This window comes from Solea solea, chromosome 9, assembly GCF_958295425.1.
Source record: "Solea solea chromosome 9, fSolSol10.1, whole genome shotgun sequence".
Classification (NCBI taxonomy): Eukaryota; Metazoa; Chordata; class Actinopteri; order Pleuronectiformes; family Soleidae; genus Solea; species Solea solea.
Window position 1 is genome coordinate 18457637 of NC_081142.1, and position 15916 is coordinate 18473552.

At 41.3% G+C, this 15916-nt stretch overlaps 2 protein-coding genes across 3 annotated transcripts in view; both read right to left on the reverse strand.

Annotated features, from left to right (window-relative positions):
• LOC131465569 (ephrin type-B receptor 1-like) overlaps positions 1-407 on the reverse strand; it is a 94129-nt gene extending 93722 nt beyond the window's left edge. For both annotated transcript variants that reach the window (XM_058638366.1, XM_058638365.1), the window contains exon 1: positions 227-407. In XM_058638366.1, coding sequence (XP_058494349.1) covers positions 227-320 — 94 coding nt within the window. In that variant the 5' untranslated portion in view covers positions 321-407. The remainder of the gene's footprint in view (positions 1-226) is intronic.
• Positions 408-6548: 6141 nt separating this feature from the next.
• Positions 6549-15916, reverse strand: part of LOC131466180 (glypican-1-like) — a 45032-nt gene continuing 35664 nt past the window's right edge. The window contains exons 5-10 of the mRNA XM_058639368.1: positions 12988-13153; positions 11310-11440; positions 10585-10722; positions 10037-10167; positions 8484-8659; positions 6549-7926 (exon numbers count right to left, since the gene is read on the reverse strand). Coding sequence (XP_058495351.1) covers positions 7748-7926; positions 8484-8659; positions 10037-10167; positions 10585-10722; positions 11310-11440; positions 12988-13153 — 921 coding nt within the window. The 3' untranslated portion in view covers positions 6549-7747. The remainder of the gene's footprint in view (positions 7927-8483; positions 8660-10036; positions 10168-10584; positions 10723-11309; positions 11441-12987; positions 13154-15916) is intronic.

A 15916-nucleotide genomic window follows, 5' to 3' on the forward strand; every position in this document is an offset into this window, starting at 1 on the left:
GAAAACTTCTCCCTTCAATTTAAAGAGCAAATACCTCCCATGTCAATACATGGAGTGGTTTGTAAAGCTCGGCCCAAAGTTTCATAAAGAACATCACAGTAATGCTGGACTCCTGAGCAGAACCATGGAGAGCTTTTACATCCTGCTCTGTGAAGACATCATTAGTCCGCGAGCTTCTTCTTCGCCCTGCCTGCATCACTGTCTGAGACATTTATGTCCTCCTTACCTTCTACTGCAAACACTGAAGTAATCACCAAGAGGAGCACGGCAGCACAAGTGGTCGGCATGGCAGAAGCGACTCTCCGCCTATCCTCTCCCATGATCCCGCTGACGAGACAAAACAAAATCCCACCAGAACCTCGATGTACAGTCACATTCCCGTCCTCGGAGTGTCCGTGTGTGCTGCACCGGCAGTCAGCGGGGAATGAAGCTGAGAAACACACTCTCACTCTTTCCCTTCCTTTCTTTCTTTCTTTCTCGCACCTTTTCTATCCAATCAGGAGAGAGCTCGGTGCTTCTTAAACCAATCACCCGTTCTTTTCCACCTGACCCAGGCTTCAAGCCCAGTGGTCTGGTCTCCCTCGGTTATGTGACGCAACAGTGACACCCAGTGGTCACGCGGTGGAACTGCAACAACACCAAAGCTGATTCTCATTAGGTAGGTAGGTAGGTAGGTAGATAGATAGATAGATAGATAGATAGATACAACTGCAAACAAGTTTTATTACAAAACAAGCTAACCAATGTTAGTTTTATCATATTGTAATATAATTTTCTTTGGTCTCTTACACTTCATTCGTCTCCTCTGCCTCATTAAGAATCATGACAAACTCTGCCTACAAAATAGAGGGATAGGACTAAGTGGTAGACCAGCCAGCATGTTGTCCATGTTGACCCCAGGCTGACAATATGGGTCCCAAGCATGTTTGTCCATGGTGGCCCAACTCGTACTCGGGTATGGGCTTGAAGTGGGCAAATTATGCGGGTAACATATGGTTTCAGTACCATGCACAAACCCACTTGGGACCTATATTGTCAGCCTGAATATAACCCTCATTGGACCCATATGGAGATGCAGGCTGGGGGGTGAATAGGGATTGAGCCCAAACCACCACCAAGGCCTTTCCATTTACTGCAATTAACTATTTAAATAAAATAAATCCTGAATTCAGTTCACCACCAAAAATTAAAAAATGTATTAATTGGGCCACAAACTTCTGGCCAGCTACAACATTTTATTTCCTAATCCCTCCATTACTTCATGAGTTATGCTTTTCACAGACAAAGAAAACATAGCCAGAAACAGCCGTAGATGTTTAATAAACATCAAAGTACTGTTTCATAGTTAAATGCACATTAATTGTAGTGTAGGCTAAACTGAGGGGGTAACTACTCTTAGTTTGTTCACCTCTGATGAACCTAATAGACCAGAAATAAGCCGTGAAGAAACATTCCAGTGAATATTAAGCTCAACTCAAACAGAACTGAGATATTGAAATAAATGTGATTTCAGTGCTCACAGTCGTGACGTGTTCTTGGTGACAGATGGGCTGTTTTGAGAAGAGATTTTTTACACACAACACTCTCTAGAGTTCAATAACAACGTGTGAAAATAAATAAAACCCGTCCAAGTGTGAAAAAGTAAATAGTATTTATCAGCTCATCTGAACATCGTTGCTGACGTGTATTACTTCCTGGACACTGTACTATTTTCTAATGGTTATTTACAGCATGGTAACACACCTACTCTAACTCTGACAAAGAATACAGAATCTGTTCACAAGCAGAGAGAGTCTATATCAACTCTGAGGAAATTAAATGTGTGGATCTGTGGAACAGCTGCATGGATACATTTAAATAAATATAAGAACTTCACCTTTGAACGTAAAAAAAAAACATTTAAAACTGTGACTATTAATATATGAAGACACAATAATATTCTGGATAAATGTATTTTATTTTATTTTGATTATAAGGCTTTTTGTTTTATAAATAACACGCCAAGAGGTAAAAAAAAAAAGTGCGTAGGGTAAGATAATTATAGAAATAAGCTTGAGCTTCAGTTTACACCTTTTTGGTCTATTTCCTGATATTTCCTCCATTTCCTGACGAGTCATCTCTACCAAAACTAGAAGCTGCAGCTCAGTTTATTTCTCTGAAATCATGAAATCAATTTCTGTTTTCCCGCAATTTTGAATTGTCCACATTCACCAGTATTAAAGTCCCGAAACACACATCTATCTTTCACCTTATGCTGTTATTACTTGGTGGATTAATGGTGGACAAGCTTATCCGTCTTCCTTAGACCGGTGGGAATTACAGCTCCAACAATCTCAATTCATCTCTGTGAGCTTCTTGATTAAAGACAGCACTGACCTTGCTCATGACAAAAGAAAGAAACAAAAAAAACCTCACATATTCTTTTAAAGAATATAGAAAAAGCTAAACAAACGTGTCCTTCACTCAATTCTAATCACACGAAGACTTCTGATAGAAGTGCTGGAGGCGAAAGATGCAAAAGAGAATCGAGACGGCTGAAAAAACATGATCCATCACGGAACTGCAATGCCAGAGCTACAGTAGATGTGAGACGTTCAAGGCAGCGCGACTTATAGAGAGAGATATCCTACATTAGACAACATTAAAGTAAGGTTTGGCGTTTGTAAGGTTAAATCATTTAGTTGAAAATAATTGAATATAAGCCTGACCTATTAATACTAGGGATGGGAATCGGTATCGGTCCAATACTAGTTAAAAACAGTGGTTCGGATATCGGACAGATAAAAATGTAGAATCTGATACAATCCAAAAATCCTATACGTCACATGCTTCACGATGCACACACCGTAAAAAATTTTTTAAATAATAACCAGCAAAAGGACTTTATCCAAGTTATATATGGACTGTTTATTTGGAACATTTGTGACACAGCTGGAGAATTATGTCTTTGCAATGACTCAGCATAAATGTGTCTTTTTGAGTTCTTGGTATTGGACACAAAAGTGGTATCGTCCATCCCTAATTAACATTTACGGAGTACTGCCAGTCTGTACTTGTGTACAGACTTTGGTGAGAGGCCAATGTAAACCTGCCGATCTTGCCCTGGGCATTGTGTTCATTAGTCATTTCTTTTCCCCACACCTATTTAATTTAATTTCTTACTGTTATGTACCTGTGTTTACACTATGTTGTATAACATTGTGGGGGGCGACGGTAGGTCAGTGGTAGAGCGAGTTGTCGTTCAACTTGAAGATTGTGCTAGCTCTGCTAGTCTACATGCCTAGCATGTGTCCTTGGCCTTGGGAAAGACACTTAAAGGAAGACTTCAATTTACTTCTAGCTTTGTATTAGAATAGGGGTAGTATTTTTGAAAAATTGTGCTTCCCAACCTCAGTTTCTCCTGAGATGAGAAATATCTTCATTCTTTTCTTTGTTAGGCTACGTGCCCACCACTGACACTTGGTGCTGTTAGCGTAACTATTAGCAAAGATGGAGGACATGTTTACATTCTGGGAATGAGGTCCTGTCCCCCTAAGAGTGGGTCTAAAAAGTGTGGATTTAGCATTGCAGTTTCAACCCTTGGACAATGATCAGAGAACTCATCCTGTCAAGCTTTTGGGATTTCCTAATTGATTTGAACACACACAAAGGAGGCAAAGGAGCAGTGGGCAGGAATAGGGGTTGTATACCTTGCTCAAGGGCACCCCAGTCCTCGACTTTTAATCGACACAACAACGCTCCGGTTACAAGCCCATTTCCCTTCCACAAGCACAAAATAACACAAAAATATAACCAATGATGTAGTCATACTGTATATACAAATAAGAATCAAAGCAGATTAATAATCAAAACTTGAAAAACCTTTCAGTCATTAATGTCTATTTCAATAAATATATGACAGTGGATTACATCATTCAGAGGTGTGTGTGTGTGTGTGTGTGTGTGTGTTGTGGGAGTGAGAAGTTATCAAGGTTTACCTTAAGGTCAGAGGTCAGGAGAGCTCCAGGAAAAAAAGAGACTTATCTGCCTTTTGTGCGTCATCTAAAACCAAACAGGAGAGTAGAACCAGCTTCTGCTCCAGCTGCTCCAGGGATCAGCTCATCAACACAGTTCAATATTCCAGCGTGTTACAGCTCAGTCACTCGGCTCACGTCACTGTTTTTCTTTGAGTTAATCCAGAAACTGAATTAAACTTTAGAGTATTTCCTATATTTTTCCATTGTCACGCCTCACAACACCTCAGTCCATCAAGCTTCCTTTATTTGAGTTCTTTTTTTTTTTTTAGCTCGCAGGTGTGACTGATTTATCACCTCCCTTCCCCCAACCCCTTCTGCTCAGGTGAAATAAAGGGCTATTCTGTTTTTTTTTCCTTTCCCCTTTCTTTAAGTTGTGTTTTATTCATTAAAACAAGTTCTTTTAAGCTCTGTATTTTGGTCCTTATTTGCCTGCACCAACATGGTCCCAACAGATGCTCTGTGATAGTGAACTTTGTGCTTTGTGTTTGTTTGGTGAGTGGAAGAGCGTACGCACAAAGAAGCGAAACAAAAAAAGTTCAAAACAGCAAAGCCCTTCATGGGGCAGACCATGACACAAGCAGAATCTACAGCAGGTACACAATGACGCTGAAGAACAATGTGTGAAAAGGAAACGCTGAAAATGTGTTTGACCCTTGACATTAAAGTAGCAGGATTTATCGACAACGTGCACAATCAAAGAAAAAAGTCAGTGTTCCTACAAATCAATGTACTTTTGTCAAGCTTCTTCTCTTTCTTCTTCCTCCAAAATTTGCTCTCTCACTGTCACTGGAAAGAAAAACAAAATGCTACACAGCGACACAGCAGTACGTTTCATTGTCGTGAAATTACAGTCTCCAGCCCAGATAATCAATTTCAGTGTCTCAGCATGACATTTTTCTTGTTTATTTCACCACAACAATCACCTTCATCCAGTGAGCTACTGCATCCAGGTACACTCTGACCCATGTGTTGTGTCTGTGAATGTTTCTTTTTCGTTTGTAGAGAATTCAAAGAAAACACAATCCATGAGTTTCTCTTTCAAACCACAAGTGAATGCTAAAAAAACCCTTGTATTACAGACTCACTGGTTGCCAAATAAACAGAACAAATAGGGTTAAACTGTTTGTGTTGTGGGGTCTTTTGGCCAACGGGATTGACTTCATTCAATCACTAATAATTCTCTATATGAGCAGGAAAAGAAACTCTGTGTTGCTGCCTCACACAGAGACACATTTCAAGGAGAAAACTCAGTTTGAAGACTCACTTCAAACCCACGCAGTGTATGGTTGAGTCACTCAAAACTTCTGCATTGTTCAAAAACTTGGGGTGAACTCTTTGTGACGCTCTCTCCGTCTGTGCTTCCTGCCTCGGTTTCATTCTGTTGTATCAGATTTGCAACTTCAGCGTCAGGAAAATAAATCATTCATTAACTGCAAACTGCCTGACTGGTGCAATATTGTCATACACACACAAACACAATTGTTTTCTCCGGCAGGGTCAGGTGAGGCTTGTTTTTAAGAGCTTTACATTTATTTACAGTTGAAGTGCTTGTGGTGAGTTGGCTGCTTTCATAGAGAAGTAAGTGCATTAAAGATGTGACATTCTCATTTGAAAGAGATACTGTATTTAAGAGCTTGTGTCGTACACATGAAGAGAAATGATTGAAAGTGCAGTTATAGATTTTAGAAATATGGTTAGATTCCTTCCACCTATGGTTTAGGTTGGATTTCCACTGCAAAATAATACCTAGTCAACATGAGTCATCACTGCACGGCTGCATGAAACTGCCGTTTTACACACAAACGAGTGACTAGTGACTTGTGAAGCAGTTGTTTTCAGTGTAACTAAATCATTAAAATCATGTAATTAAAGGAATACTGCTACCTGTACTTTGCATTTAGCTTTGTATTAGTAGAATATGGTTAGTATTATTGAAAAAAATTGCGTCCCAAACTTAGTTTCCCCTGAGTTGAGAAATATCTCAATGTGCCCACCAGTGACACTTGGTCCTGTTAGCGTAACTGTTAGCAAAGATGGCAGACACTGTTTACATTCTGGGAATGAGGTCCCGCCCCTTACGAGTGGGTCTAAAAAGTGCGGAATTAGCGCTGCAGTTTCAAATCTCAGACCAAGTGTCACTGGTGGGCACGTAACAAAAAAACAGAATGAAGATAATTCTCGACTCAGGGGAAACTGAGGTTGGGAAGCACAATTTATCAAAAATACTAGCCCTATTCTAGTAATACAAAGCTAAATGCTAATGTATGAAGAATTCCTTTAAGTCTTTTTAACTGATCTACAGTTTGGCTTGATTCTTGTGTCAGACTTTTGCTTGTGCCAGTGGCCGGCAGTCTGGCGATGTCACGCATAGTATCGCCTCAGCTCGCTTGGAACCTCACCAGAGCAGGTACCAAAAAAAGTACCATGTACTATCGCTAGTGGAAAGGCGGTGGAAACAGCAAAAACCAAAAACATGAGTGTTATTACTGACCTTTTTGTCGATCCCGTGGGCGAGAATAACTGCATCTTGCCAAACTGTTGAACTATTACTTTAATAGATGCAAATGAACAATCAACAAATTGTCCTTGTCGGAATCCACTGCAACAATCAAACAGAGTTTAATGAAGGGAACGCGAGGCTCGATACACTTGTGAATCACAATCCGATTAATACACAACTCCTGTGTGTGTGTGTGTGAGAGAGAGATCTGCCATCTGACGGGAAAAAAAGCAGAAACGCTGCAAAAAGTGATATATGACCAGGCGGATGTGCACATGTTGTGTTTCGTATGTACAAAAACTGAAAACCTTGTTCCACTTCAGATGTGATTCACTGACAAATGTTCACGAGATGAAATGTTTGCTCTTCTTCTTCTTCAGCAGCACTCTGTGCTTTTCTTTACAAAGGGGACGAATCGTTATAATCGTTTTCTCTTTCTTCTTAAAATGGTCCGGTTAGCAGTTGAAAGTGAGGTAAAAATCTTGGTCCAAGATTTCAGGAGTGTGATCGTTTGTGTGGAACATGTCAAAACGGATCCGTCGAGGCCAACACACACCGAAACATCTGGACAACTACATCACAGGTTATGGGGAAAACTCTTCGCCAGCAGGTTATTATTATACTGTACATTCATGGTTGAATATGGTGCCAGTCTTTTTTTGTTTGTTTTTTGCTAATGTACACAGACATCTACAGCTTACACAATGTTTGTTATAAAGACAACCTCGAGTTATAAAACCAAAAGTGAATATTCCATGTAAAAAGTATGAATGAATGAATGAATGAATGAATGAATGTGCCACGTATCGGGGGGCACTAACATTTCTCGATGAACTGCTCACAGGAGCTAAATGAACCTGATAAAAAGTCAAACAATCACCAGCTATGTTCCTCTTCGTCTTCATCTGTCCTCCTCTTCTTTTTCCCTTATTCTTCATCCACTGAAGCCAGCTCAAGAAACTGAATCGCACTGAAACTAAGACACAGCAGAACCGAGCAAAACAAAACAAAGGATATTGTCACTGTCAATTTCTTTTTGCTCCTTTTTGTCAAATAAAATCAGGGCCATTTTCTCCCAAAAAATGTCTTTTTAACTTTTTTCTTTTTTCTTTTGGCAAAGTAACTTCCCAATCTTCTCCCCACCAGAACCCCCATTTTTGTCGGCCCCACGGTTCAGCCCTGCTGTAGATGTTGGAGTTTGACTGGAGGCGGCAGCACCAGCGGCGCTCTATCATCGCTGAAGCAGCAGGACAAGCAGTGGGAGCAGGAGAAGGGAGCCACAGAGCCGGGTCGGAGGCGTGGCTGCTGCGCTTTTGACTCGGTTGTTGTCTGGCGGGTACAATCCCGGTCTGGCATGAGGACAATGTCCACCGACACACATCCCGCTCCCTGAGCCGCTGATGTCTTCACCTGGTGAGGTGAGCAGAGAGGGACAGAAAATGATTCAGTATTTTATTAAAAATTTAAATTTAAATATAATACTTGTTGTTGTTTTTCTTGCTGGAAGACACATGAGCACCATTTAACCTTCATTTATCAATTTGAGGTTAATCGTCATTTTTCTCCACTCAAATCTTTTTGTTCTGCGACAATCCACACAGGAAGTGATTTCGTTTATGCTGAGACAAACGGAGGCAGCGGCAACACTGTGCTTGCAAACAGGTTTTGAGTTGGACGTAAAACACAAAAGAGCGCCCAAGAAAACTTCCACAGCTCAAAACCCCCCCCCGCTGTCATTCAGCAGTTTGACAAGATGAATTCCTCTAACGTCGCTTGACAGAGCCCGTTTTCTGATGTTCGTTTCTGTTCACGGAGACCAAACAGGCAGAACAACAACATCATAAATCGGAAAAAGGGCACTGTACTGCATCACTGTTGTGATGGTTGTGTGAGACTGTTAAGTTTGTAAAATGGAGAACACACAACAAAGGTAGGGCTGTACTGTAGAATAACATGAAAAGACTCACTGGCGTCCTGGAAGTCCACGTCGTTACCATCCATTGCGTTTTTCAGCCTGTTGCTCATAATTTTGAGCTGCATGATTTGCTGCCGAATCGTCATGTCTGGCTTTGTGATGTCAAGCTCCACTTCTGGATTATTTATCTGATTAGCCAAGCCGTCGCCCATCACCTCTGGAAGATATCTGTAAAGGACGGGGGGGGGGGGACATTTAAGTGTAGGTTTAGGTGAGATGAGCCGGTCACTGAGATTTAAGGGATATGTGGATGGACTAACATAGACTTATACAGCCCAACAGAGGATACTAGTTTTATCTAACCTTTATTTAACCAGGTAAAGTCCCTTTAAGATCAAGATCTCATTTGGCATCAGTTGGCATCACAGTAGCAATTTAAGAAAGCTTTGAGGGTGAAGAGTTCAGATATAATCTAACCTAAACCTACCCACTACAATCACAGATTAATTACATGAAAACACGCAGCTAAATTGTCCTAAAATGTCCTAATTTCAAACTCCTGGTCCTCAAAAATGTGTGTATGAGACATTGTGCTGTGCACAAACACACACCGTTTGCCCAGAGGTGGGATTTATTTATGTTCTTGAAACTACTTAAAATGTTAAATAGCTCAATTTAAACTCCATACTTCACGCGCATACTCCATATTCCACTTCAGGAGAATTTAGTGGGGGCAGTAATTCTGCACGTGTGACATTTATTGAGCTCTCTGGTGATCCACTAGGTGTCGCTATGGATTTTCAAACAGTTCATCACAGTAATAATTCTCTCTCTGCCACACCTACACACACACACACACACACACACACACACACACACACATTTCATATTTCCTTAATCTGTCACACACAGTCAGCAATTCATCTATATTTCATGGCTCTACACTCATAATTCTACACACACACACACACACACACACACCATATTTCATGCCTTTTCACTGTCATGTGTGGTGTGTTCTGCTCAGGATGGATCTCATCACTTGGCTGTGATCCAAACACTTTCAAGGGTGTGAGGTGTGTGTGCGTGTGTGTGTGTGTGTGTGCTCTGAGGGGGAGGATAACATGGATGCATATCAACATGGCATCAAATTGTTCTGTAATCCATTTATACACAGATTAAGGCTGAGGCAAACAATAGAGACTTGTGTTTGTGTGGCCCTAAACGCTTTGCGCTGTGAATTTCCATGAGGGAGAAATATCAATTCAAGGCCTCGGAATACATTTAATATGTACACACACTACAATTTGCAGCTTCTCTGAGAAAGAGGCTTTCTGAGACAAAAAAAATTCAACAAGAGAAGTGGCATGTGTCATCTCTCTTCTCTTTTGAGTCTCTATTATAGCTCTTTGAAATGTCCATGTAAGTAAATGTAAGGACTGCTTTACAGACAACAGGAAATAATATGTGTGTGTGACAGATCCCCAAACAAAACCAAAACAATCTTTATGAATAAAGTGAGTCGAGTGCGGATATAGGAGTGAATTTAAACCCAGTCACCCTCAAAAACAGAGGGGCAAACCTCTCAGGCTGTGTCTTCCTCACCTGGCTTTGGTGATGCCGTTCCAGCATTTGTCCTGAGCGGCGCCTCCTGCTGCCATTTTGCTGCAAAGTGCCATGGGAAGCTGGGTCCAGTACTGTCTCATCTCCCTTAGTTTACTGGAGAGGTCTGATACCTGAGAAGAGAAGTAATCCACATGTAAGAGGAAGTCTCACATTTCAACTCCAATCAAAAAATTCCAATATCTAATAAAAACCAACAGGGCATAACCTGTAGAATGGCCTGTAATATGTTTAATATTTTTGTCAATAACGTTTTATTAAAAACAGGACATATTGACACTGGAATGCAGCCAACATCCCTCCCTTCCTTTCAGGTTACAGAGACTGAATCTTAATGATAGATGCATAGTGAAAACACACATAGTGAAAACAAATTTAGACGGTAATCCATCACACAGAATTATCTCAAAGGTATCATCCACTAATTCTGAAGTCATTATGAGATTAACTCAACTATTATTTACTAGATATTAAATTTTTAAAAGAATCTCATTACCTTTGCACAGTATTGTCAGTGTGCAAGTACAAACCTGCATTTCCAGTCTGATTCCAGCAGTTGGGGACGGTTTGTACTGTGACACCGTCAGCGAGCCGCTATTCCTCTTCGGCTCGTTGAGGTCGGGGCTTCCTGTCCCTGGTTCACCCGGACGTCCACATGTTTGGTACACCTGCACACACACACACACACACACACACAGTTCAACACACTACTGGAAGCTCATCTGTAGAGCTACAACAAACCACTAGATGTCGCCACAGCCACGCGTCTCAAAGAGAAAAAAGGCTGTCTGCATTTATAAACAGTAAGACAACTGAAAACCTGACCAAGGCTGTTTATGGATGTACAGTACATAAAGTAAAGGGATGTCTGATACATTTAAGGCGCCTGACAACTTAACACTGTTGCCTACTTTGAAGTGAATGATATAGAAACGTAAAAAAGATTAGTGCTGAGAGGTTGAGCTGGGATCCTGAAGGTAAGCACTTTTCAAGTCTAGTAATTACGTCTTTGGATGAGTTTGTATTAAGCTGAATGATCTTTGACCCGTGAATCAAATTCAGTCAACAAATTACCGGTGGCAGGTGTGATAAAATAATTCAGTGTGGGTGCAGGATTGTGGACATAAGCATGAGCTGGCATTTTACTGCACATCAAATGCTTCCAGGGGAAAATGAGCTCGGGATCGTGTACGCACTCGGAATAAGCGATGGGACAAAGTGAGACGGTGACTTGACTCGACTTCAGGTGTCTTACTTTGGCCGTGAAAGCGTCCATGTTCTCCTGCTGGTAGTGAACAGCCTCGTAGATCCGTGCTGGGATGGAGTGGAGGACCACGTCGAGACTCGGCTCCATGCTGAAGCTGGCCACCACCTGGATCATGATGTCTGGACAAAGTGAGGGAGAGAACAAAGGATATTTTGTGAATTCATCCATCCATGCATTTTCTACCGCTTTATCCTCCACATGAGGGTCACGGTGGGGACGCTGCGGCTGTGCCAATCTCAGCTGACACAGGGCGATAGGTGAGGTACAACCTGGACAGATTGCCAGTCCATCACAGGGACACAGAGACAAAGAATCATCCACTTTCACTTTCACACCTACGGTCAATTTAGAGCAGGGGTGTCAAACTCATTCTAGTTCAGCGTTTCCCCTTGTGTGACATTTATTGAAGTATCTTTACCTGATATTTCATGAGAAAAATAATTGCAATTTCAACACTCAAGCTTACCATTTAAACATTTAGTCACAGGCATCTGGAGCCGAAAAATGTAGTATTACACAACTTTATCCTGTGGGCCAGATGTTTGACACCCCTGATTTAGAGTGTCCAATTTGCCTGATCCCCACATCTGCATGTTTTTGGACTGTGGGAATTCATGTCCAACCAAATATCCCCCATATCTATTTGTACCAAAATATTTTGCTGATGATTTTCCATTTATAGGATCAATAGTTGCGAATTTAACTTTAAATGTACACCTTTATCCCTAATCACTCTCCCTTTTCTCTAAAAGGTTTGTGCATACACATCTGGATCGTCTCATAAGAACTCCTCAAAGACTGAAGAGAGAGGAGTTTTTTGCGAAACTTTGCGAGATGGGGTGTGGTGGTGTAGCGGGTCAATGAGGTAGGAGGGGGGTGTCCAGATTGTGAGGGGTTGTTTGTGTGCAAGGAGGTTGAATTTTAAATTGGATGAGCTGTGGGATGGTGGCACCGGCGGAGGTTCTGGATGAGCTCGGGAGCAGGTGTGGGTGAGCAGACGGGCGGACGGCAGAGCGGCAGAGTTCTGAGCACGTTGGGAGTTTATGGAGGATTTTGGACGATGAGGCGTAGAGAATGCTATTGCAGTAATGGAATCGAGATGTAATGAATGCATGAACTATGGAGGTGGTGATGTTATTAAAATAGATGTCATCAATGCCACTAGAATGTTGTGAAAATTTAACCAAAATGCTAAAATAAAAAGCAGTTATTATGGTGTCCATATAGAATGGTATAGGAAATATGCAGTTAGTTGTATATGAGTTGTTGTGGCATTAAAAAAAAGCATTAAAACCCTGATGGATTTATAACAATTACAGTAAGTTGTTTGGCTGAAATATGCTGACAGAATTATATCACAAGACATGATTATGATACATGTCATAGGATATACTCTACATAGATTAAGGCATTATAGTAATTACATTTCTTTTTGCCCGCTCGTGGATGAAGACAGTTAGAAACTGTTATTACAGACTTATCTTCACTCACACCTAAGGGAAAAATCTCAGTGGTTCTTAAATCATTCATACAAACCACATAAGACCAAAATCTGCTCATAAAAGTGCTTCATAGATGAGGTGCAATGTTCCAGGGATCCACTCAGACTAATGACATCCAAATTCACTCCACCAGTTCATTAATTCACTAACTCATTCCGTAGTACCTATTAGGTTTTGCCACTCGGGGGCCAGGTCGGCTTGGTTGGCGAGGCATCCCTTCATGACGTTGGAGCAGTAATTGGAGCAGGGCTTGACCGAGGCCAGGCTGCGGCAGTGAGGGCAGTAAACCAGCTTCATCAGGGCCTTGGTGCACTCTGGACTCAGACTGACCTGGTGGATTCAGACAGGACAGTAAGCAGTGGACTCACTGATCATTGCAAGAGTCATTTAACAATTATTATATCTCAATAAAATGCAGTTCTGTCTTTATTCAAAAATGTGCTCCTTAAAGTGAAGTGATTTTTCTTTTTTTTAACAAGGAATTCACGCCATCATAACAACGTATAATTGACAGTATATGAAAATGAGTGTAGTGTTTTGGTTTCAAAATGAACTCCCGTTATGAAGCCTTGAGATTTGTGATGTCAGTTTTTGCAACCGCACTCCTATTGGACATCACCAGCTGTCAATTACACCAGTGTCCACTCATCTGTCATGTTTTTTCTTCTAAATGATTTACATAATTGACATCATTTTCTATTAAAAAGGAAATAAAACTAGCGATTGAGACCATTAACTACTCAGAAAATGTATTGTTTTTAACCCTTAGAGCTCCAGCGGCTGATTACTGTCATTTTATTGTTTTTATTCTCATATATTTATCTATTTTCAGATGTTTGTATGTCACCTGTGCCCCCTTCTGTACAGCACTTTGGTTTTCATATTCGTAAATGCTACCTGGATTAACCAAGGAGCATGCTAACCCTAACCAAGAAGCATGCTAACCCTAACCAAGAAGCATGCTAATCCTAACCAAGAGGCATGCTAACCCTAACCAAGAAGTATGCTAATCCTAACCAAGAGGTATGCTAACCCTAACCAAGAAGCATGCTAATCCTAACCAAGAGGCATGCTAACCCTAACCAAGAGACATGCTAACCCTAACCAGGAGGTATGCTAACCCTTACCAAGAAGCATGCTAATCCTAACCAATAGGCATGCTAACCCTAACCAAGAAGCATGCTAACCTTAACCAAGAGGTATGCTAACCCTAACCAAGAGGCATGCTAACCCTAACCAAGAAGCATGCTAACCCTAACCAAGAAGCATGCTAACCCTAACCAAGAGGTATGCTAACACTAACCAAGAGTCATGCTAACCCTAACCAAGAGGCATGCTAACCCTAACCAAGAAGCATGCTAACCCTAACCAAGAGGTATGCTAACACTAACCAAGAGGTATGCTAACCCTAACCAAGAAGCATGCTAACCCTAACCAAGAAGCATGCTAACCCTAACCAAGAGGTATGCTAACACTAACCAAGAGGCATGCTAACCCTTACCGAGACGCATGCTAAACCTAACCAAGAGGCAACCCTAACAGTTTAGGCTTTTTAGGTAACTGCCCAGCTTATGAAAGCAAGACACTGTGTAACATTTGAGACTAGTGAGCCCTGTTTGACTCTCAGATCACAGAAGACAACATTGTGAAATTATAGGTGACACAGCCTGAAGACAAGGGCGGTGATGGCCCCCTCTTGTCAAGCTTTAAACAGTCCACGGTTTCAGTTACACCTTCGGCTTCTGATCGTGTGCTCGAGTCATGAAAGGTGTCCATTTCCACAGTGGAGTTATTTTACCAGCAAACCTCTGACAGATCTGATTGAAGTTTGCTCCACAGTCAGGGCAGAGGAGCGTTTTGTACGTCTGAAACCCTCTGGATGCAAAATATTCAAGTCACTCAGCAGACTGTTGAAAACTTTCCCGAGTTGCAGAATCAATTACTGTCAACACAGAGTCGCCGTCAATTTGTCAATATGTCGCCGGAATATTATTGTTGTGTAGAAATTTGATTTAAGCGCTGATCAATTCAAAATGCCTGCGCTCATAAGAATAATGCAGCGCTGACAAAAATCAATGCAGAGCTGATGGATTACACCAAGTGTTTTCAGAGCGGGGGTGGTGTGGGGCCTCACCAGGGAGTGTCCATACGGCTTCAGAGGAGGATCAGTAAATGGAAGTTATTGCATTAGAGATCACGTACAACAGTGTAGATGTGGAGGATTTGTTTAAAGAGACCAGAGGCAGACACTAAAAGATGCTTTTTACCTACAAGAAGGTTTTGTTTATGAGCAACATATCTCAAACATTTAAGGAAGGATTTGGATGGAATAATTATGAGAATGTACGTAAGTTATGGCCCAAGAATACAGTGGCTGACAGGGGCAAAGGCACTGCAACGACCCAAAACACATGCAGGAGGAGAAACAAGCTGCATATTCACAAACGCCGCAGATTCAAAAACACCGTACAAGAGAGATTTTACTGGATTTCGGTGGTGATCGGTTACAGTGTTGGGTTTTGAGTGCATCAACACTGTGTTGTTGTCTTTAGTTTTGTAGTTTTTGTAGTTTCTGATGTTAAACAGCAAGTGCACAATTCAACCACAGTTCTATGATCAGAAAGGAGTGTTTAGCAGAGGAAAGTGCCTGTTTCAGTTCTAAAAAACGCACTTACATAGCGAGTAAAGATTGTAACTTGTCACATGTATAATACTCCATAAAAGCGACGGGGCTGAACAAGAATTGAACTGAACTGCAAAGAAGCACAAACAGTAATTGTAAGGATTCTTGTGAGGCTTAAAACGAAGAAAGGACGGCGCAAAAAAAACAAAAAAGCTTGTTCAAACAAGTCGTGTAAAAAAAAAATACACTAAGTAAAAAAACATTATCACACCCATAATTTGACAAGGACGTCGTCGTCCCTCTCAAAAAGGGAGCTTTGTTCTGATGGCAGATGACAGTACATTTCTGATGATCTTTGTTTTCCTTGTTTTTTCCAGGGTGGAGACATTTTTTTCTGACAGTTGGGGTGTGACGCCAGTGCATCCATCATATCTGCTGTCGTGTGAGTCAGCCAAGTGCAAACTCACGAA